Source organism: Ursus maritimus, unplaced genomic scaffold (assembly GCF_017311325.1).
Source record: "Ursus maritimus isolate PB19 unplaced genomic scaffold, ASM1731132v1 scaffold_11, whole genome shotgun sequence".
NCBI classification, from domain to species: domain Eukaryota; kingdom Metazoa; phylum Chordata; class Mammalia; order Carnivora; family Ursidae; genus Ursus; species Ursus maritimus.
Window position 1 is genome coordinate 1,608,371 of NW_024423453.1, and position 24,576 is coordinate 1,632,946.

General features: G+C 36.2%; 1 protein-coding gene across 1 annotated transcript in view; it reads left to right on the plus strand.

Moving 5' to 3' along the window:
• The window catches only part of TET2 (tet methylcytosine dioxygenase 2), a 126,744-nt gene that overhangs the window by 73,269 nt on the left and 28,899 nt on the right, over positions 1-24,576 (plus strand). Inside the window, exons 3-6 of the mRNA XM_008689387.2 lie at positions 6,956-10,416; positions 12,103-12,193; positions 13,597-13,690; positions 14,409-14,617. Coding sequence (XP_008687609.2) covers positions 7,002-10,416; positions 12,103-12,193; positions 13,597-13,690; positions 14,409-14,617 — 3,809 coding nt within the window. The 5' untranslated portion in view covers positions 6,956-7,001. The remainder of the gene's footprint in view (positions 1-6,955; positions 10,417-12,102; positions 12,194-13,596; positions 13,691-14,408; positions 14,618-24,576) is intronic.

Here is a 24,576-nt window from a genome sequence, read left to right on the forward strand (position 1 = left end):
TTCTCTCTCTCACTCTCTGTCTCTCAAATACGTAAATGATATCTATCTTTAAAAAATAAAAAATGTACTCTACCAAGTTTTTTACTTAGTCTCCTCTGTACTTGATGACTACTGATATATTCTACTTAAGACACTAGTCCTTTGCCTCAGTGATGTTGATAGACATGTTTGATGAACATTCATTATTATCCTTTTAAAACTAACTTTGACTTGGGGGGGGATCAGTACTTCTCTTTTACTAAGGCAAGAGGGAATGAAGTTAAATTTCATGAGAAAGATTTTGGTTGATGGTATACAAACCTTGACAGCTAAGAGCATATTTCCCCTCTCCTAAAGTCCTGTGGCTTTTGAACAGTCACACTGCCTTACCACAGCCCAGGGCAGTGCAGGATCTGTACGTCTTTGTGTTAGCTCTATTCCATAGCACTTGCCCTGGCTGGGGTTCAACTAATGCTTGGCTGAATGCACAGATGAACTAATGGGTGTTGGGCTCTAGTTCTGTCCATAGCATTACCAGGGAAATTGTCCTCAAATATTTTAGAGAAAAAATCATCAGCAACGCAGCATTGATTAAAAAGGTAATCTAGAAAAGTAGCAAAGAAGGTATCAGAGTAACTGTGGAAACTTCAAATTCCATGTACTAAATGTTTACATTTTATTTTTTATTCTATTCCAATTAAAAGACATGAAACCTTGAAAGGCATGCAGAATGCCCTTAATTGTGCTAATAGGTACAGCCCTACAGACATGTATCCAGAATACTTTATTTTTTCATCCTAATCCTAAAAGGACTCAAATGTTGGCAAAGTGAATATATTAATAAAATCAAACCTACTCCCTGAATGATGCCACCAGTCTAGCCCTTGGGGGGGGGGTTATTTTGATGCCTAACCTCAAGCAAGGGAACAGAACTAGATCCTTCCTTATACTCTGAAATATTTTATACATTGTTAGGACCATGATCACATACTACCACTCATTTTGGATGTGTAACTGTAAAATTTCTTAGCCTTTGAAAAGTTTAAAACACAATTCACTGATTCTATGAACAAGAGTTTTGTTGTCCAGTATGACTCTGGATTGATGACTATCAAAATAATATGGCATGTACTTGATCTTGGGGAACTTTCATTCCATTTTTTTTTTAAAAAGAAAATAATATGATTTGTTAATATATTGGTAGCTCTAACAGCGTGTGTTAGAACCAGCTTGTAACAGTTTGTGAGAGCAGACTGTAAAATTTTCAGGAATTTTATAAGCTGAAGGTTGATAGCTTGAAATTAGCCATGACCCATAAGAGCATCTCTTCAGGAATATGTTAAAAGCTCGCTATTCATTTTTAAATTGTAACTAATTACTGTAACATGAAGTGTTGGCACCATGAAAAACATTCCTGGGCAAGCCTAACCAATCATCCTTACCAGGTTTACCAAAAGCTCTTTTGCCTATACTCTTGCATATAAACTTCATAACGATTTTAGGGGGGGAAATGCCTTAATTTTTATTGGACAGTATCCTCTTAGGTGAGTCACTATACCTGGTGAAAATTTGAGACTCCTAAAATAAAAATTTTCTCTCCTGATTTTTATAGATATAATTTTATTTGGCATAAATTAACCATACACCAACTTCCAAGAACTAGCATTATTTTAAAAAATATTTGAATATTCAGTTGCCCAAGGCAATAGTATCCTGATTGGTACTGTACATTATAGTAATTACATGTTCTCTAGTGTAGGACAAAATAAAGAATATTTAATCTCAATCTCAAACCATTCAGCTATGAGAATTCAAAGTACTTCCGGTATCACTTACTTATAAGAGCAAATATGAATGAATAAAAATGACTTATATTCCTAGTCTCTAAAAAGCAAAAGGAATGTCACACAAAAATCTCTATAGCAAAAATTTACATTCATTCAAAAAACAGTTTAACTTTTGTTTTTTTCCCCTAACCTTGTAAAAACAGTCTGTTAATGCTAGTTTCACTGATCAGCACATAGATATCTAAAAAAATTATTTTGGCTTTTTAATTTTATATATAAATTACTGACTTTTGTAAGCTTGGAAAAACTGCATAAATGACGCTGTAAAGATTATAACGTCGATGCTTTTTAAAAATATTTCTACAATAAGCAAGATGAACAGGTCTTCTTTCTTTCTTCCTTTTATTAAAAATAAATAATGCTTCCCATGTCAGTATAAAATCGCCAGTGTCAGTGTAAAATTAAAAGTGTGCTGTATAACTAGATTACTGGATCATGTAATATTCTGGGGTACCTACACAAAAAGTATGGTTTAAGATATATTGAATTTGAATAAAATATTTTTTTCTCTACAATGGCACTTTATTGGTTTAAATTTTCTGAATCAGATTCATAAACCAGTTACAAGTAATCCTCAAAAAAAATTATCCTCATCCAAATATAATAATTTTCTTGCTTTCCTTAAAAAAGTTAACCCTTTAGCTTTTCACATGCAGTGGTTATACTCAGTAAAGAAATTGCTGTCATAGACAGAATTGTTCTGTATATAGTTTAAATTAGTATTTAAAGATGGCTATTGTGTTTAAAGCTCCATATTGAAATAAATTTCATTTTAAGTCACCTTCATTTGTTCTTAGGAGCTCTTATGCTCATAAAAGATTTGCAAACTCCATCTATTGTAATTCTGCCCTTGACACCTTAAAGAATGTCCAAATTATGTGGAATGGATCATAATAGAGAATAATGTGTTAAGTGCTTACAGTATTTTATATATAGAAAATTAAGTAGAACAATATATATTTGATATAGAGCCTGCAAGTTTTATATACTATATAACATAACACAAATATACATGTGTGTGTATATATAAATACTTTTTGATTGGTATGAGTGGGAAATGATTTTACAGTTGTCAAAAGAAAGCATTTTTGTTATAGTATTTGGAAAGCTAATTGGCCTGGTCTCTAAAGAATTTATCTAGGCTTTTTTCTATGCTCCTTAATTTTTGAAAAATGGTAGTGGCCCTGATTTTGCAGAAACTCCTTACATTAAAGACTACAAATCAATTTTCATTCATGATTCCAGAACCTAAAGGTTTTTTTCTTATTATTAAGGATTATTAATGATCAAGAGTATTAGTCTAGCTCGGAGCTGTCCAATAGAAATAAAACATAAACCAAATACAAAATTTAAAATTTTCCAGTACTTACACTAAAACAAGTAAAAATTTAGGAACAAATGAAATTAATTTAATGATATATTTTATTTAAAATATCCAAAATAGTATTGTTTCAACATGTAATAAATATTTTTAAAAATTAAGGTATTTTATGTTTGTTTCTGTTATCCACACTAAAGTCTTTGAAATCCAATGTGTATTTACACTTATGGCACATCTTCATTTGTGCTCACCACATTTAAAGGGCCCCGTAGCCATATGTAACTAGTGGCTATGCACGTCTAACCCATCTCTTAACATTTGTAGGAAGTTGGTCTAGCAGAAATAAAGAAACCACTTTGCTCTGTTGCTTTCTTGGTCCAATAGGAATTGTGACTTTGCAGTTTAAGTTTTATTTACTAATTAAGTAATATACATGCCTGAAAGTTACAAAAACAATAATAAAAAGCAGTTTCCTTCCCAGTGTTGTTCTCTAGACTCTCCAATCTTTTTTCTGGATGCAAAATATTATTACAATTTTGTTGTATATTCTCCCAGAGCTGATTTTATATTTATTTTTATAAATGTATAGGTTGTAGCATTTTTAAAAAGATTTTATTTATTTATTTGAGAGAGACTGAGACAGCATGAGCAGGGGAGGGGCAGAAGGAGAGAGAAAGAGAAGTAGACTCCCCATTGAGCACAGAGCCCCCGCGGGGCTCGACAACCGCAGGGCTTGATCCTGAGACCCTGAGATCATGACCTGAGCCAAAGTCAGACGCTTAACCCACTGAGCCACCCAGGCGCCCCCAGGTTGTAGCATTCTTATACACATTGTTCTGCAGCTTGCTAGATTTCATTTAATTACTTGGAAATACTTCCACCTGAAAATGTAGGTTGTTTCCAACCATTTACTATTGCAAAAGACTGTGCATACATCACGTAACATATATATGAGCATATTTGTTAGATAGCTTCTTAAAACTGAAGGGACAAAGTCTCTATGAAACTGTAGATTATTGCCAAATTGTCCTCCATGGTATTTGTACTCATTTTCACTCCCATGAACCACACAAGGGAGTGTCTGTTTCCCCACATGCTTGCCAACATCTTGTATTATCAAACTTTTTGATCTTTGCCAATTTGAGGAAAAAACTGTATCTTGCTGAGGTTTTAATTTACATTTTTTTCATGAGTGATACTAGACATTATTTTAAACCTTATTTAAGGGCCATTTGCATTTCATTTTCTGTGAACTGTCCATGTCCTTTGCTCGTTTTTCTATTCAATGATTGGTTTTTCCCTTGTCAGTTTGTCAGAGTTCTGTATATTAAGAAAAGTTTTATGTGATTCTTAACTTCACTTACAGGTTTATTTTTGCATGCATAAATTTTACTGAACTTTCTCATTTTTTATGGCTTCTAGATTTTATGTCATAAAGAACTTACCCAGTCATTAGATTATTTTTTTTAAAGTTTTCTCAGGCTATTTTAGATCTTTTAGTGTTTTGCTTTACATATTTAAGTGTTAAATCCATCTAAAATTCATTTTGGTATAAGATGTTAGGGGTAAATCCAAGTTTATCATTTTTTCAGAGGACTGTCCAGTTGTTCCAGTATCATATTGATTTGCAGTGCCATCAGGATGCCACATTTCTGTGTGGGTTAGGATCAATTTCTGGACATTCTGTTCTGTTTCATTGGTCTTATTAACATTCTTTTATTTACTGATTTTCAAGTATAAGCTGTGTTAAGTACAGTAGCCTTTGTTCCTTTTTACTATCTTTTAATTTGGTTACTGCCCTGCCCAGGCCCCTTTACAATTTTTTTTCAGGTTATTCCTGGCTACCCAGCTTGTTTATTTTTCCACGTGAACTTTAGAGTCAGGTGCTTTAATTCCTCACAACATTCTGCTAGTATTTTTATTGAGAATACATTAAATTAATAAATTCATTTGACAACTACCCAAGAACATATTATACCTTCTACTTGTGTATCTGTCAGTACTGTCTTAAAGATTTACTTAAATAGGCCTTCCGCATTTCTTTTTAGGTTTATTCTTAGTGTTTTAAGAATATTTTTTCCTGTTACAGTATTTTATTCCACTAAAGCTTCTGACTGGTTGTTGCTTTTATATATCAAAGCTATTAATTTTCTTATTCAACTACTTTTCTCATAAACTGTAATTGTTTTTCAGTTGATTCTCTTGGTTGACCAGTATACAATCTTATTATCTATAAATGATAACTTTAGTGTTGCTTTCCAATGTTTATATCTTATTTCTTCCCCTTTGTCACTTGTCTTGGTTAGTAAGCAATGGCTATTTTAATAGTTTTTTATAGCCCAAAAGGACAATCGTCTAGATTTTTTACGTACATCCTTAAAATAAATGTGATGAGAAAAGCTGTGGGAGAATAAAGCATGACCGTACCTTGAATGGAGCAGCATTCATTTTATATGATGGATTATTTATGTTTTTTAGTGCCCATTTCTTCCTGCACTCCAATCATTTGAACTTTGAAATCTCCATCAGTATTGGTCTCAAAAATATTTGAATTAATGAGCGAACGAAGAATGGTTGTAACATGAGCAAATTTATATCAATTTTCTGAAACTAACTGGATGCTCACTCTGTACTAAGCACAAAAACAGAGTATTCTGAAGTTCACAGTCCAGTGAGTAAACAAAATAAAATCGAGTATGGTATATTCAGCAGTAAACCATATACAAGATACAGGAATAACAGAGATGGGAGTGATTAATTCTCTTGGAAAATCAAAGAAGGAGTCGTAAAGGAAGTGATACCTGAGACTGTTTCAGAGAAATGCGCAGGAGTCACTGGGCAAAGCAGGGAACTAAGAAGGCATCCTAGGCCAACAAAACAACAGCATGGAGGTCTGAAACCATTTACCATGTTTGGGTATTTATAAGCTGTTATTATAGTTGGAGTATAAGCTGTGAGAGTAAGTAGGAGGAGAGAAAAACAGAAATCTGCGTATGAAAAAACCATTTGTAACGGGCAGGAATTCTCAGAAATCCCTGTGAAGGAAGACATAGAATCTCCTAGAAATGACATTTTATAAATGACCCTTCTCACCCCATTCCGTTTCCTGGAATAGTAAACACTAAAGGGAGCATGCCTTGTCTTTCAGGCGTGTGAGTGAAAGAGTTTGAGAACTACTAACACAGGCAACGTGGAGCCGGGAAAGCATGTTAAGGAGGATATGACATCACATTTGCGTTGAGAACATTTCCTTTGGTAACAATTTGAAGGAACCATGAAGGACTAGGGAGAGGACAGGCTGGGCTGGGGAAGAAACCCTCTAAAAAGCTACTGCCACAAATAATGAAGCAAAATAATGTGTGTCTGGCTACCAAGTATCAGTGCAGATAATTCAAGGAACATACAGGAAATGGAATTGATAGACCTTAGCAAGTGATTGGATGTATAAGGTACGAGAGAAGAAAGAAAGGAGGTAATCTTTCTCTATTGTTCTTAGCATTTTGACAAAAAGAATTATTTGGGAAGGAAGTTGATTCTATTTACTAATACAGTATGAGCTTCCTACATTAGCTGGTGATTTCTATCATATTTGTTCTCCATGACCGTAAATATTTGAGAGTTGCTGGGAATACAAGAACAATCAGTTCCTGAGTAGCTATTGGTTGTCACTCTGAAACATGAAAATGAGTATCGCAGTTTGCTATGTCTGGGAATTTGAGTATCATGAATGCCGTGCTTATTCTCTCAGATTTATTAGTAGTGCTAATATGTATTAATGTGCTTCAATTTCTGTTTCCATGCTCTTTAGAATTCATTCAGAGGGCAGCCTTGTGGATGGCCCCGAAGAAAGCCTGATGGAACAGGATAGAACCAACCATGTGGAGGGCAACAGACTAAGTCCATTCCTGACACCATCTCCTTCTCCCATCTGCCAGACAGAGCCTCTGGCTCTAAAGCTCCAGAATGGAAGCCCATTAACTGAGAGACCTTATCCAGAAGTAAATGGAGACACCAAGTGGCAGTCTTTCAAAAGTTATTATGGAATACCCCCTATGAAGAGAAGCCAGAATAGTCGCGTGAGTCCGGACTTTATACAAGAAGGTAGAGGGTATTCCAGGTGCTTACAGAATGGAGGAATAAAGCGTACAGTTAGCGAACCGTCTCTCTTTGGGCTTCATCAGAACAAGAAATTGAGACAAGACCAAAAGGCTAATGGAGAAAGAAAGAACTTCGGGGAAAGCCAAGAAAGAAATCCAGGCAAAGGCAGCAGTCAACTGAATGTCTCCGACTTGAGCGATAAGAGAGAATCTGTGAGCTCTGTAGCCCGAGAAAATGCAGTTAAAGATTTCATCAGTTTCTCAACACATAACTGCAGTAGGTCTGAAAAACCAGGGCTGCAGGTTCTGAATGAGCAGGAGGAAAAAAATGCGAACTACCGTGACAAGAACATTGTATTACTTCTTAAAAACAAGGCAGTGCTAATGCCTAATGGTGCTACAGTTTCTGCCTCTTCCATGGAAAACACACATGGTGAACTCCTGGAGAAAACACTGTCTCAATATTATCCAGATTGTGTTTCCGTTGCGGTGCAGAAAACCACATCTCACATACATGCCATTAACAGTCAGGCTACTAATGAGTTGTCCTGTGAGATCACTCACCCATCGCATACCTCAGGGCAGATCAATGTCCCACAGACCTCGAACTCTGAGCTGCCTCCAGAGCCAGTTGCAGTGGTGACTGAGGCCTGTGATGCTGACAAAGCCAGTAAGACAGCTGCAGTGATAGGGACCTGTCCCTTTCAGAAACCAGAAAAACAAAAATCAGTTTTTGACATTTGCCTGTCGCGTGCCGAAAACAGTCCTATCCAAGGAACCACAAAGCTGGTATCTGGTGAAGAATTCTGTTCAGGTTCCAGCAGCAATTTGCAGGCTCCCAGTGGCAGCTCTGAACGGTATTTAAAGCAAAATGAAACAAATGGTGCTTACTTCAAGCAAAGCTCAGTGTTCACTAAGGATTCCTTTTCTGCCCCTACCACACCATCACCATCACAATTGCTTCTTTCTCCCCCTCCTCCTCTTCCACAAGTTTCCCAGCTTCCTTCAGAAGGAAAAAGCACTCTGAACGAGGGAGTTTTGGAAGAACACCATCACTACCCCAACCAAAGTAACACAGCTCTTTTAAGGGAAGTGAAAATAGAGGGTCAACCCGACGCTCAGCCATCCCTGAGTCCTAATCCATCCACACATGCATCCAACCACTCTCTGATGCTTCCAGAAAGGCCTCAGAATAATTGTGTTAACAAGAATGACATGCAGACTCTAGGGTCGATGACTGTTCCAGCATGTTCTGAGAAAGCGAGACAAATATCAGAACACCTCAAGCATAACCCACCAATTCTTGGTAGTAGTGGAGATCCACAGGACCACTGCCAGCAGTTGATGGGACACAAAGAGCAAGATATTCCGAAGGGTCGAGACAAGGAACAAACACGAGGTCTTGTGCTCCCAGCACAGCCCTATCTGAAACCGGGGTGGATTGAACTGAAGCCCCCTCACTTTCATCAGGCAGAATCCCACCCAAAATGTCATGAGGCATCACTGCGGTCAGTTCTTCAGTATCAGTCCAACCCCACCAATCAAACGACCTCCAAACAATACACTGGAAATTCCAGCCTGCCTGGGGGGCTCCCAGGGCAGGCTTACGTCCAGAAAATAATGCAGCCAGAGCAGAGGCCACAAAGGTACCAAGGCGAGATGAATCAAGGGCAGTCTCAAGGTACAGTGGACCAGCAGCTCCAGTTCCAAAAACCCTCACTCCAGGTGCACTTCTCCAAGACAGACCCTTCATCCAAAGCTCATGTGCAGTCAGTGTGCACCCACAGGTTTTATTTTGAACAAAGACCAGATTCCCAAACTGAGAAACTCATACCCCCAACATTAAAGCAGCACTTGAATCAGCAGGCTCCAGAGACTGAGCCATTCTCAAGCTCACACCTTTTACAACACAAGCCTCATAAGCACACGGCACAAACACAAACACAACCATCCCAGAATTCACTTCTCTCTCAAAACCAGCAGCAGCAGCAGAAATTACAACTGAAGAATAAAGAACAAATGCCCCAGGCTTTTTCTCATCCCCAAGACAATAGTGATCAGCAAAGAGAAGGATCATTCTTTAGCCAGATTAAAGTGGAAGAATGTTTCCGTGGTGAAAATCAGTATTTCAAATCAAATGAGTTCCAGACCCATAGTACTCAAATGGGATCGGAGCAAGCGCAGAGTGTGGATAGTAGAAATTCCCCCTATGGTCAGATCTTGAAATCAAATGCAAGCAAACTACAGATTTCTTGCTCAAACAATACACACCTAGTTCCCAAAAATAAAGAACAGACTATAAATCCTGAACTCTTCGCAGGAAACAAGACCCAAAACTTGCATCACAGGCAATATTTTCCAAATAATGTGACTCCAAAGCAAGATGATCTTCATAGGTGCTTTCAAGAACAAGAGCAGAAGCCTCCACAAGCTTCAGTTCTACAGGGATATAGAAGGAGAAACCAAGATATGTGCAGCCAGCAAGCAGCACAAGTCCCGCAGCAAAGGTACCTGATGCAGAACCAAGCAAATGCTTTCCCTGTGTCTGACCGGGGAGCAGGTCACATTCAGGCCCCGCCCCAGAAGGACGGTCAAAAGCATGCTGCTCTAAGGTGGCACCTCTTGCAGAGGCAAGAACAGCAGCAAGCACAACACCCCCCGACCGAGTCTTGTCATGATCAGATGCACAGGCCAATTAAGGTCGAACCTGGATCCAAGCCCCATACCTGTATGCGCCCCATGTCGGCACAGCCAGAAAACAAAACGTGGAAAAAGATGACTAAGCAAGAGATTCCACCCCCGAATTGTGACAATGTGCAGCAAAGGAGCATCCTTGAGACCATGGAGCAACATCTGAAGCAATTTCAGGTCAAATCATTATTTGACCATAAGGCTCTAACGCTCAAATCACAGAAGCAAGTAAAAGTGGAAATGTCAGGGCCAGTCACAGTTTTAACTAGACAGACCACTGCTGCAGAACTTGATAGCCACACCCAAGCTTTAGAGCAGCAAGCAACTCCTTCTTCAGAAAAGACACCAACCAAAAGAACAGCTGGTTCTGTTCTCAATAATTTTTTAGAGTCACCTTCCAAATTACTAGATACTCCTATAAAAAATTTATTGGATACACCTGTCAAGACTCAGTACGATTTCCCATCATGCAGATGTGTAGGTAAGTGCTGGAAGTGCACTGAGACACATGGTGTTTGTCCAGGACTAGCAAATTCATCTTCAGATATGGGATTTTCTTTCTTTTTTTTTAAAAAATCTTGAGTCTGGCAGCAGTTTGTAAAGGCTCATAAAAAACCTGAAGCTTACATTTCTTGTCTTTAAATTACAGATGCTTGTGCTGTGCAAGAGAGAACTTCACTTACATTCAGTTTTTCCAAAAAACTTAAAACAATGTGCATGCTCATTTCTTCCTCTAATCAAACCCTTTAAAGTGTAAAGGTATCTGTTTTAGATTAATCAATCTGTTTAACTCTTTGTATATCATCTCCTGGAGAGACGCCTAGGCATCTCTAAAAACATCTGTTAAAATGAGAAAAATAACTGCTATATGCAAATTAATGTGGGAGCTTTTTAATATGTATTAATTCAAGGTTGAACATATTAGTGGTTTTACATTAATTTCTAGATGGGGGGGAATTATCTTCAGTCTTGGTGAGTTGGGGGAAATTGTAATGCTGAAGTTCTGAATACCCATGACATTGCCCTTCCTGCATTTATACACTTGAAATATTGTATAATTTATATTCATTTTGATTCTGTTTTCTCTTTAAAGTGTCATCTTTTTTATAGAAAATCTGTTTTTTTCTTTTCTTTTTTCAAACCAACACGTTTTTGTTAAAATTCAAGATACGTGATAGGTCTGTTGGAATAGGGAAACATTTTGCTGATAGATGCTTGTGTATATATATATAATACATATAAAGTATATATAAAGACTTTATTATAGTCCCTCAGCATGAATACAGTAGACGGCATTTGAAAAAAACAAATGTTAAACTGATATGGCCAGTGGTCCACCCACCTCATGTTCTTCCTCTTACAACGGGACACCCCACATTTTGTAGAAGAATGGAGGGAGAAGCCATACCGCCCCCTTGTGTGGCTAATATTAGGTTGCCTCAGGGGTGCCGTACCACACATGTCATAGATAACATTAGGTAAGTTCTAATCGTCTGCAGTCTCTTCTCCCATCACCCTAACCTCTCCTCCCACTTTCCATCTTCGATAGTCTACAAGAACCTCTTCCTTTTACCTGACCCTCTCTCCAGTGTTTTCTCTCCTCATAAATCGTTCTAAAGCACAAATGTGGGTCTGGAATCAATATTCTTATTTTCGAAACACAGCAATTAAATGTTGAGGGGAAACAAGAGGAAAAAAAGGTACCTTGACAATAAAAACTGAGCAATATCCTGGGGGTGAGATAAGATAGGAAATTTTATTTTTAATCTTTTAACATCCAAGCAGCAGGCAATCTTCTAGTTAGCTATAAAATTTTTTTTTCAGTTCAAAAAATTGGATTGTAGTCGGTATTACATATAATATATTCTAATTCCCTCACTGTTTTGTTTAGTTCCACTTATTTTGTTTAAAATAAATAATTTCTTATTCCATATCTGAAATGTAATTTAATATATTTTTATCCAACAGCCAGCATGTACATATACTTAATTATTTGGCACATTTTCTAATAGATTAGTCCATCAATTTATTCATTTTAAAGAAAAAAAAATGTTTAAAGTCACATTTAGGGCCCTTAATGTGCAGTTGGGGGATAAGCTTTGTGGATGTAGCCTTTATATTTAGTATAATTGAGGTCTAAAATAATAATCTTCTATTATCTCAACAGAGCAAATTATTGAAAAAGATGAAGGTCCTTTTTATACCCATCTAGGAGCAGGTCCTAATGTGGCAGCTATTAGAGAAATCATGGAAGAAAGGTAATTAACGCAAAGGCACAGGGCAGATTAACGTTTATCCTTTTGTATATGTCAGAATTTTTTCAGCTTTCACATACAAAGCAGTAAACAATTGTAAATTGAGTAATTATTAGTAGGCTTAGCTATTCTAGGGTTGCCAGCACTCCACACTGTGCTATTCACCAGAGAGTCACAATATTTGACAGGACTAATAGTCTGCAAGCTGGCACAGGCTGCCCACTTTGAGATGGATGCCAGAAAACCCAGGCACACACGAGAACCAGCCAGCCCGCCTGCCAGGCACAGGGGTGCTGGCACAGGCTGCAAAGAGAGGCCCCACTCTCACTTTCCCACTTGATGATAAAGTGTCAAAAGAAGAAAGAGAGGGTAAATGTGGTATAAGAAAGGAACCATTGAGTGAAGTTCACCCAGAGCTGTAAATGAGTAGTGATCTCCAAGGAAGTTGTCCCTTAGTATGAGCAGAGGGTAAGTGTGAGATGCTGAATAGAAATAGAGACAGATTCTATTTATAGCTTCATTTTTTTTTTTACTGTCAGTCACAGGTAGGCATGTATTTACCTAAATCTACCCAGTTAGTCCTGCATGTAGAAGACTTCTGAGTGAGACAAAAATGCAGAGAGAGACTTTCCTATAGGTATCCACAGATGTGAGCTGTGAACTATGCTGGGGGCTTTAAGAGGTCGGCAGTGTTATCATCAAAATACGTTAGGAGACCTTGTGGGCAGCAAGGACATATTTGGTATCATTCCTGCCCAATTTACAAATTATCCATTTCTAAATTAGTATCTAGAAATTCACTAAATAACCCTCTAGTAGCCTGACAGATACAGTGAATTTCCCTAAGTGCCTTTTGTTATTAGCAAGTAGTAAGTAGTGCCTTGGTCATAAGGGAAAATATAATCTATCTCTAGAACTATCCTATATTTTCAAAATTGCTGGATGCTAGTTATTTACAAGCCATCTTTTAAAAATGGTAGAGATCCTTTGAGGAACAGTTCTAACTAAAATCTGTTGTGATTCCCCAAGTTTAAAAATAGCTAAATTTAGTAAAGGACAAAAATCAAATAGTATATATCTTAGAAGACTGAATTTAACAAATTTTAAAAAGTTTTGTGCTTTGTGAAATTGTCTAAAAATAAGCTTTCCCATTTATTTTCACCCAACATATAATTTCAAAATAGTTCATTACAATTATCAATATATTTTGATACCAAAGAAATACAAAGCTTAAAGTCTGTTATCCAGTTTGCTTGGCTTAGACTTGTTTTTTAAAAATAAATTAAACCATTCATTTCTCAGGATGTGGCCATAGAATAAAATTATGCTCAAATGTTCACTATTTTGGTTGCCTCGGTTTCATTTGCTAATTTTATGTGTGTGTGTTTCTGTGGATTTCTTTTAAGGTTTGGACAGAAGGGTAAAGCTATTAGGATTGAAAGAGTCATCTATACTGGTAAAGAAGGCAAAAGTTCTCAGGGATGTCCGATTGCTAAATGGGTAAGTGTGACCTGACAAGGCCTTTGGTCTTCAGTCTTGGGCATTTTGATTCATTAATCTAACCCTGAGAATTGGGTTACCAGATCGAAGAGTCGTTTGTGCCAGTTGAAACAAACATTGCTTATCTTTATTTTGTGTTAGCTCTTAAGAAAAGGGCAGATTAGTTTTTTTGTTTTGGTTTGGTTTGTTATGTTCAGTTAGCCACTGTATAGTACATCATTAGTTTTTCTTGTAGTGTCCAATGATTCATTAGTTACGTAAAGCACGTACTAAACTCTATGTAATTGAAAGAATTTAATGGAGAGGAGGAGGTCCATTCAAATTGATAAAAAGTGTACTTCTTCCTGGAATGTGAAGTCATCCTTAATCCTTAAATACCTTCCATTAATCTTCATATTGCCTTTTTTGAAAGCCTTGAACTTTGTGAAAAAGACCTGCTTGTCTTCTGTATAGCTCTGGCTTTAATGCAGGGGTCATCGCCCCTCCCTGTACTGCTACAGTCCGCTAAACATTGAGCAGTTTTGCATCTCTCCCGGTTCTGACCCCATTTTACAGATGGGTAGCAAAAGGCAAGTTTCAGGTGCTGGCTGTTGCCCTAATTGTGACCCAGACATGAAAGAATATGCATACATAAATCGGTGCGCTCCTCTGCCACAAATGACCCTTGTTTTGTTTTGGTTGGGGTGGGGGTGTTGGGGTGGAATGGGGACCCGCACAGGTGGTTCGCAGAAGCTGCAGTGAGGAGAAGCTACTGTGTTTGGTGCGGGAGCGAGCTGGCCACACCTGTGAGGCTGCAGTGATTGTGATTCTCATCCTGGTGTGGGAAGGAATCCCATTGTCCCTGGCCGACAAACTCTACTCAGAGCTCACTGAAACGCTGAGGAAATACGGCACTCTCACCAATCGCCGGTGTGCCCTGAACGAAGAGTAAGTGAAGCCTCCCCTCTCTTTCCACTGGCAGGAAACCTGATCATGGGTCTGACCCAAGGGAGTGGAACCTGCATTTTTACATTTATAAAATGGGGACCAAAATGCCTGTTTCACAGTCATGCAGAAGGAAGTTGGATTTGCTAACGTGGGTAATTTGAGGTGATTTCGTTAACTATTTCGTGCCTTCAGACAGGGCAGACCTTTAGTTAGGAACAGCTTGCTGGAAGTCTGAATGTCTGTACCCACATCATGAACTCAATCGTGCCATAATATTTTTATTTCCACAATAGTAATAACAGTTGCTTTCATTTTTACTGCTACTAAATAAGAAATTAGCAGCTATGGACATGCATTATTTTCAAGGAATAGAAACACTTGGACTAGGAGAGCAGGGGTATGCAGTGAACATATTTAGCACATGTAAGTGCTACTATGTTTTTGTTTGTTAACCTCATCCAGTTCAGGAAGTTTAACTCTTCACTTGGAGAAAGCTTCATTATGATTGTTCCTCTGCTGTGTTATTCCTGTATAACATTAGAATACAGGAGAATTCATAGTGCTACACTGAAATCCTATAGGACTTATTTTACTCACTGTTGGTTCTAAAATAATTTTAATTTTGCACTTCTTCCTTTAGTCTCCTTTTCTCTGTATTCACCAAACTACAATATAGTTTGCTGAATTTATGGAAATACTCATTGCAACAGCCCATCGCTACCTTAATTTGTTCCTTTGCTTTCCTTTGTGACTGACACTGCTTTGCTAACTTCATGCTGACATGGGTTTTCCCTGGGTCATGGGAGGTGTGTAAATCAACTATAAATAATATGCCTAGGAAAGTTACTTCTCATATATGAAAGTGTGACTTGGCTTCCTGTGGTAGTTATGACCCAAAAATGTCATGGTGTGTACCTCACGGCATAAATCCACCTTTATAAACGACGTGTTGGAAGATAGAATGCTGCTTCATACGTAGCACAGGACTCACAACCTCACGACAGACTGCCTTAGGTGTGAAATACTATTCAGTGCATCCCGATTTCCCTGTTCCTTCTTTAAAAGATGTATTTAAATGCCTTTAATCAGAAAGAAAATGAAAGTTAAGGCACCTTGAGATGACGTCAGTGATAGTATTTTTGTCAGGGATTAAGTATCTGCTTTGTTTGGTTTTTTTTTTTATAAAGCAGACTTCCTCTTAGACTTGGTGGCTTGAACTTCTAAACCACCGAAGAACTTCTTGTGAAAATAACAGTTGTTTTATTTCAATTTCTTGAAGTTTCATGCAAACTATATTTCCCATTTATGTAACTAATTTAATTTTCAGTTATTCTATATCTCTGGTATTTCTCCCCTGTTGGCTTTTCTATAATTTCTACAAATGCTATTGCCTAAAACGGAATCTGACATATAGAAAGAAATTCCATGTTAAGAACTTTCCTAAATTGTGTTATTTTGCATTTAAAATCCATGAACAATGGTTGGGCCAGGGTCTAAGAAAAATTATAGTTTAACTGGTCTAAACAGGAGGTGAGTACAAAACTGTTAAAAGATGCGCTTCATATTAAGACATTTTAAAGGGCAGTCTGAATACTTTTGCTTCTCTTTGTCTGGAATTTCAAAAGGTAAAGGTAAGTATTTAGATGAAGTTTTAGCTTTGGGTTATGCATACTTAAAACAATTCTCCAAAAACAAAACAAAACTTAACATATACAATTAAAATAGACACTTACCAATGGCAATAGAGACTTCATTCAGATGTAGTTTTTGAAGTTTCTAATACCCCATAAAATAAATTTTATGTCTGGTGGAAGTTAAAATTATGACTTTGCCAAAAACAGAGGATAATCTCAAATTGGGGCTGCTAACTCAGTTTAATCTTCAAAGCTGTATGCACCTCATCTCTGAGTTCTTACAAATCCCAATGCCTACATGCAACGTAACCACCCACTGTGAGTCCAGAAAAGAACCTCTGAGAGTATCTTCCGGTGGGAAAGTCAAAAACGGATTTTTACGTTTCCTTTGAGCTAACCAGCTGTTTCTTCTTTAAAGATTTCCCTATGAGGCTTCCATTTTATGACTCAGCCCAACCAATATTTTTTTGGCAAGTAAGAGTTGTGGGAGTGTATCTGTCATTGTTAAGAGGTCAAAGCCAGAAATGTGTGCTACCATGCTGGGTGATGTTAAACTTTTTAAGTTAATGTTATAAAAATTTTCAAGCATGCATAAATGGAGGAGTGAAGTGTAATGAATCCCCAGGGACCCATTATGTAGCCTCAGTACTTATCAACATTTTATCAATATTGTTTCACATATTTCCCTGACACTTCCCACCCCCACGGCCACCCCCACCGGTGTTTTAAAGCAAAACACAGATACCATCTCACCTATGTACATTTCAGTGTGTTTCTCTAACAGATAAGAACTTTTTTCCCCCACAAAACCTAGTTACAGTGTCATGTCAGTGATTCTTTAATATCATTTCATGTTCAGACCACGTTCAGATTCCCTAACAGGATCCCTAATGGATCCTGTTTCAAAATAATAATAATGATAATAATAATAATAAATTAAAAGTTAAAAGATATGGACAACAAGAAAGCCCGTATCTTGTATTTGATTGAAGCTTTTGAGTGGTCCCAGTTCATGCCTATTGTCTAGCATAATTACTAATAGAACTTCCTTTCCAAAAAAAAAAAAAAAGAACTTCCTTTCACTCTCAAAAGTATTCTTAATTTGAAAGATAAATTATATGATTCATAAGCCTCTTTTTGTTTATAACAGTTCCCCCTCTCTTTTTAATGAGTTATTGGTTAAACAGACTATATCGTTTGCTCTATAAAATTTCCCACATTCTGGATTTGGTTGATTGAACACTCATTTTGTTCAACTACTCATCTATCCCAGCTGTCTTTTGTACACTGATATTGAGAGACTTAAACAAGTCATGTGTGTATACATGTGTGTATATGTTGGCAGAAATGCTTCGTAAGAGGTGATGAGATAATCTTAGTTCTCCATATCCAGGAAGAGTTATAACGTCTGCTTTGTTGCATTCTTGACGATGTTAGGAGTGCTTAGTGAGTCAGGAGTGTCAGCTTCGGCACCATCAGGTTTCCCAGAAAACTCCCACCTGATGGTGCTGCATATTCATTGAGGATCATTGCCTGTTTCCATTATTTCAAGTTTGCAAATTGATAATTTTCCTATTTTTTGAAGTCTACATTTGTTAGATTTAACAAATATTCGATAGCGTTTCTAAACTTGCACAAGGTTGAATATGTGAACTAATTTGTAGTTTAACGTTGTTGGGTTTTTTTTTCTGTTAGAGGTCCAGATGATAACTCAAAGGTTGAGAATGTTTTTAAAAATCTGTTATGTAGATGAATATTTTTATTACAGTTGCTTTATTTATCTGTCATTTACCCATGAGCCAAATTGAGTCATATTAAATGAGGCTGCCATGTGCTAATTCTAATAGTATTTGAAAGCAGCCTACAGAAATAAAAATGCCTTTTAGTAGCCATTTCATGTAGGAAATCATCTTGAAGTTGCTGCACCTTATTATGCAGGGATTTTTTTTTTTTTGAGATATAATTCACATACCATAAAATTCACCATTTTAAAGTATATAATTCAGTGATTTAGTATATTCACAAAGTTGTGCAATGGTTTTTTTCACTCCCAGAAGAAAATGCCATAGCTATTAGGTAGTCGATGCCCATTCTCCTCTCCCCTAAAATGGCAACCGCAAACCAACTTTCTGTGTCCATAGATCTGCCTATACTGGGCACTGTGTATCAGTGGAATTATACAATATTTGGCCTTTCTGCTTGGCCTCTTTCACCTAGCATAATGTTTTAAATGTTCTCCATGTCTAATGTTAATCAGTATTGTATTCCTTTTTGTGGCTGAGTACTATTCCATTGTGTATACATATCACATTTTCTTTATCCATTCATCAGTTAATGGACATTTGAACTGTTTCCACGTTGGGGCTGTTCTGACTGCTGCTGCTGTGAACATCTGTGTACAAGTTTTTGTATGGACGTATGTTTTCAGTTCTCTTGGAGTGACATTGTTAGTCATATGGCTACTCTATGTTTAACTTTTTGAGGAACTGCCAGACTGTTTTCCAAAACAGCTGTCCCATTTTTCATTCCTGCCGGCAGTATATGGAGGCTCCAGTAGCTCCCCGTCCTCACCAAAACTAGTTATTGTCTGTCTGCCTTTTTTCTTACAGCCCTCCCAGTGGGTGTGAAGTGTATTGTGTGGTTTGGATTTGCTTTTCCCTAATGACTGACATTAGGCATTATTTTCTGTACTATGGGCTATTCAGATATCTTCTTTGGAAAATGCCTACTTGATTCTTTGCTCATTTTTAAGTTGAGTTCCATGTTTGTTTGAGTTGTAAGGGTCCTTTGTGTGCTCCAAATACTAGAATTTTATCAGATACATGGCTTTCAGATATTTTCTCTTATTCTGTAGGTTGCCTCTTCACTTTCTTGATAATGTCCTTGGAGCACAGAATTTTTTAATTTTGATGAAATCAAATTTATGTATTTTTTTAATTGCCTGTACTTTTATCTAAGAAACCATTGTGTGATCCAAGGTCTTGAGAATTTACATCTATGTTTTCTTTCCAGAGTATTAGAGTTTTAGCTCTTACATTTAGTTCTTTGATCACTGCTGAGTTAATTTTATGATTTTAGGAATCCAATACCACTCTCTTGCATATGGCTCAGCACCATTTGTTGAGGGGATTATTTTCTCCGTTAAATGGTCTTGTCACTCTTGTTGAAAATTAATTGACAAAGATGTATGGGGTATTTTGAGACTCTTCTATTCCATTAATCTACCTAAATATCTGTCCTTATGGCAATACTATACAATGTTGATTACTGTAGTTTTGTAGTAAGTTCTGAAATTGGAATTGACTTCTTTTGCCCATTCCCCCTATCACCTCCCATCTGGCAACCACCACTTCCCTGTATTTATGTAAGTCCTCCAATGTTTTACAAGTTTTTATTGTTTTGGGATTTGGGGGCGGGGGGCTACTCTGGATTCTTTTCATGTCCTTGAGAATTTTAGGATCAATTTGTCAATTTCCCCATCTGGGATTTGACAGGGGTTCTGTTGAATCAGTAGACCAATATGGTGTGTGTGGGGGCGAAGTATTGTCAGTTTAACAATATTAAGTCTTCCAATTGATTAACAAAGGATGCCTTTACATTTACTTAGGTCTTTAATTTCTTTCAATGATGTTTTATAGTTTTCAGTATGAGAGTCCTACACACTTACGTTAAATTTCTACATATTTTATTCATTTTGATGTTATTAAATGGAATGTTTTGATTTCATTATTGGATTATTTGTTGTTAGCATACACTTAGACAATTGTTTCTTATGCTTTTTTATTGAGGTATAGTTGATATACAATGTTATATTAGTTTCAGGTATGTAACATAGTGATTTGACAATTCTGTACATTAAGCTATGCCCACCGGGAAAAATGTAGTTACCATCTGTCACCATACAATATTATTACAGTATTATTGATTATATTCCCCACGCTGTACTTTTCATCCCCATGACTTACTTTATAACTGAAAGTTTGTACCTCTTAATCCCCTTCACCTTTTGCACCCATTCTCCCACCCCATCCTCTCTGGCAATCAGTTTCTTCTCTGTAATTATGATTCTGGTTCTTTTAAGGTTTGCTCATTTGTTTTTTGTTTTAGATTTTACATGTAAATGAAGTCATATGGTATTTGTCTTTGTCTGATGTATTTCACCCAGAATAATACCATGTAGGTTTCTCCATGTTGTCACAAATGGCAAAGTCTCATTCTTTTTGTGGCTGAATAATATTCCGTTGTATTTATATGCCAGATCTTCATTATCTGTTCATCTATTAATGGACACTTAGGCTGCTTTCATATCATTTGGGCAGGTACCCAGCAGTGGAATTACTGGATCATATGGTATTTCTAGTTCTATTTTTGACAAACCTTCATTCTGTTTTCCACAGTGATAGCACCAATTTACATTCCCACCAACAGTGCATGAGAGCTCCCTTTTCTCCACATCCTCTATCATTTGTTTGTCTGTTTGATTCTAACCATTCTGACTGGTGTGAAGTGATGTGTAACTGTGGTTCTGATCTGCATTTGCCTGATGACTCGTGATGTTGAGCATCTTTCATATGTCTGTTGGTCATCCGTAGGTCTTCTTCGGAAAAATGTCTATTTAGGTCCTGTGCCCAATTTTTACTTTTTTTTTGTTTTGAGTTATATAAGTTCTTTATATATTTTGGATATTTTTTTTTATATTTTGGATATTAACCCCTTACTGAATATGTCATTTGCAAATATCTTTTCCCATTTAGTGGGGTTATTTTGTTTTGTTTTCTTGATGGTGTCCTTTGCTGTGCAAAATCTTTTTAGTTTGATATAGTCCCAATAGTTTAGTTCTGTTTTTATTTCTTTTGCCTGAGGAGACATATCTAGAAAAATATTGCTAAGGCTGAGGTCCAAAAGATTATTACTCATTTTTTCTTTTAGGAGTTTTATTGTTTCAGGTCTCACATTTAGGTCCTCAATTCATTTTGCCTCCTTTTCATAGATTAATTGACTGTGTATGTATGGGTTTATTTCTGGGTTCTCTATCCTATTCCTTTGATCTCTGTGTCTGTTTTTTGTGCCAGTACCATACTGTCTTGATTACTGTAGTAATCTGTGGTATATCTTGATATCTGGGGCTATGATACCTCTAACTTTCTTCTCAAGATTGCTTTGGCTATTTGCGGTATTTTGTGGTTCCATAAAAATTTTAGGACTGTATGTTCTACTTCTGTGAAAAATGCTATTGGTATTTTGATAGGGATTGCATTGAATCTGTACATTGCTTTGGGTAATATGGACATTTTTAACAACATTAATTCTTCTAGTTCATGAGCATGGTAAATCTTTCCATTTCTTTGTGTTGTCTTAAATGTTTTTCATTAACATCTTATAATTTTCAGGGTATAAGTCTTTGACTTCTTCGGTTAAATAGATTCCTAAGTGTTTTATTATTTTTAATTCAATTATAAATGGAATTGTTTTCTTAATTTCTCTTTCTGGTACTTTGTTATTAGTGTATAGAAACACAACACATTTCTGTATATTTTATATCCTATAACTTTACTGAATTCATTTATTTATTCTAATAGTTGTTTTGGTGGATTCTTTAGGATTTTCTCTATATACTATCATGTTATCTGTAAATAGCGACCATTTCACTTCTTACGATTTGGATGTTTTTCTTATTTTTTTTTCCTTGTCTGATTGCTGCAGTTGGGACTTCCAGTACAATGTTGAATAAAAGTGGTGAGAGTGAACATCCATGTCTTGTTCCTGATCTGAAAGGAAAAACCTTCAGTTTTCCCATTAGCTGTGGGTTTGTTATATTTGGCCTTTATTATGTTGAGGTGTATTCCCACTAAAGTCACTTAAGTTGAGTTTTTATCATGAATGGATATTGTATTTTGTCAAATTATTTTTCTGCATGTATTGAGATGATCATATGGCTTTTATTCTTTCTCTTATTTATATGATATATCACATTTATTGATTTGTGAATACTGAACTACCCTTGTATCCTTGGAATAAGTCCCCCTTGATCATGCTGAATGAAGCTTTTAATGTATTGTTGAATTCCGTTTGCTAATATTTTGTTGAGGATTTTCTGTGTTCATCTGTGTTCATCAATGTTCTTTTTTTATAGTGTCCCTGTCTGTTTTTAGTATAAGAATAATGTAGTCCTCATAGAGCTTTCCTTCCTCTGCTATTTTTTTGGAATAGTTTAAGATGAATAAGTATTAACTCTTCTTTAAATGTTTGCTAGAATTCATGTATGAAGCTACCTGGTCCTAGATTTTTGATGGGAGTTTATACCTATTCAGTTTTGTCACTAGTAATTGGTTTCTTCATATTTTCCGTTCCTTCCTGAATCGGTTTTGCAAGATTGTATGTTTCTAGGAATTTATCCATTTCTTCTAGGTTGTCCAGTTTGTTCACATATTATTTTAATAATATTGTCATAATTTTTTTGTATTTCTTTGATTTTGGTTATTTCTCCTCCTTCATTTCTGTTTTTATTTGAGTCCTCTCTCTCCTTACTTTCACTTTATTTTTTGTGTATCTATTATAGGTGTTTCATTCGTGGTTACCATTGGGTTCATACAGAACATCTTGTGTGTATAGCAGTCTATATTAGGTTGATGTCACTTAAATTCAAATGCATAAAAGCACTAAATTTTGGCTCCCCTTCCATATTTTATGTATACGATGTCCTATTTTACATCTTTTTATCACTTGACTAATTTTTGTAGATACAATTGATTTTACTAGTTTTGTTTTGACCTCCACACTGACTTTATGAGTGATTCATCTATATGCTTATTATATGTTTGCTTTTACTTATGAAATTTTTCCTTTCATAATTTTCTTATACTTATGGCCTTTTCTTTATAAAGAATTCCCTTTAACCTCTTTTGTAAGGCTGATTTAGTGGCGATAAACTACTTTATTGTTTGGGAAACTCAATCTCTTCTTCAATTCTGAGTGATAATCTTGCTGGGTAGAGGAGGTAGAGTATTCCTGATTGTAGGTTTTTCAGCACTTAGAATATATCATGCCACTCTCTTCTTGCCTGCTAAGTTTCTGCTAAAAAAAAAAAAATGATCTCATAGCCTTATGGTAGTTTTCTTTGTAGGGAAGTGTTTTCTCTTGCTGCTTTTAAAATTTTCTCATTATCATTACTTTTTGTCTTTTTAGTTTTTTATATCCTGGTATGGATCTTCTTGGGCTCATCTTCTAGGCACTCTGTGTGCTTTCTGACCTGGATTGTGTTTGCTTCCCTGGATTAGGGAAGTTTACAGCTATTTTTTAAAAATACATTTTCTGCCTCCTTCTCTCTTCTCCTTCTGGAATCCCTACAATATGAATGTTATCGAGCTTGATGATGTTGCAGAGTCTCTTAAGTTACTCTCATTTTTTTAATTCTTTTTTCCTGTTTGCTGTTCAGCTTGGATGCTCTCCATCTCCTGCCTTCCAGATCACTGATCTGTTCTTCTGCACCCTTTAATCTGCTGTGGATTCCCTCTAGGATATTTTTCATTTCAGCTACTAAATACTTCAGCTATGACTGGTTATTTTTTATATTTTCTTTCTCTTTGGTGTTCTCACTGACTTCATCCACCCTTTTTTCAAGTCCAGTATCTATGACCATTACTTTGAATTTTTCATCAGACATATTGCTTATCTGTTTCATTTAGCTTTTCATTTTCATTAGTCTTCATGCAACAATTGATTTTTATGTATTCATCTTGTATTCTGCAAACTTACTTAACTAGTTTATTAGTGTTAATTTTTTTTTCTTTTGGTAGATTCCTTAAGATTTACTATATACAAGATTATGTCATCTACAAATAGAGATAATTTAATTTCTTCCTTTCGAATCTGGGTGCCTTTATTTCTTTTTCTTGCCTAAATTTTCCTAGCTAGAACCCGCCATAGATATTGAATAAAATTGACAAGAGCAAACATTTTTGTCTTATTCCTGATTTTAGGGAAAAAACTCAGTTTTTCAACATTAAGGATGATGATATCTGTAGGTTTTGTAGATAATCTTTATCAGGTTGAGGATTTTTTTTTCTATTCTAGTTTGTTATTTTTATCATGAAAAGATGTCGGACTTTTTGCAAATGCTTTTCTGCATCTAACAAGATGATCATGTGGTGTATTACTTTGTTGTTTGTACATTGGCCCAACATTGAATTTCTGAGATAAATCACCCTTGGCTATAATGTACATATCTTTTATATGTTGTTTGAATCTGTTTGCTAGTATTTTATTGAGGATTCTTGCATTTATATTAGTAAAAGATATTGGTGTATTGCATTCTTGTGATGTCTT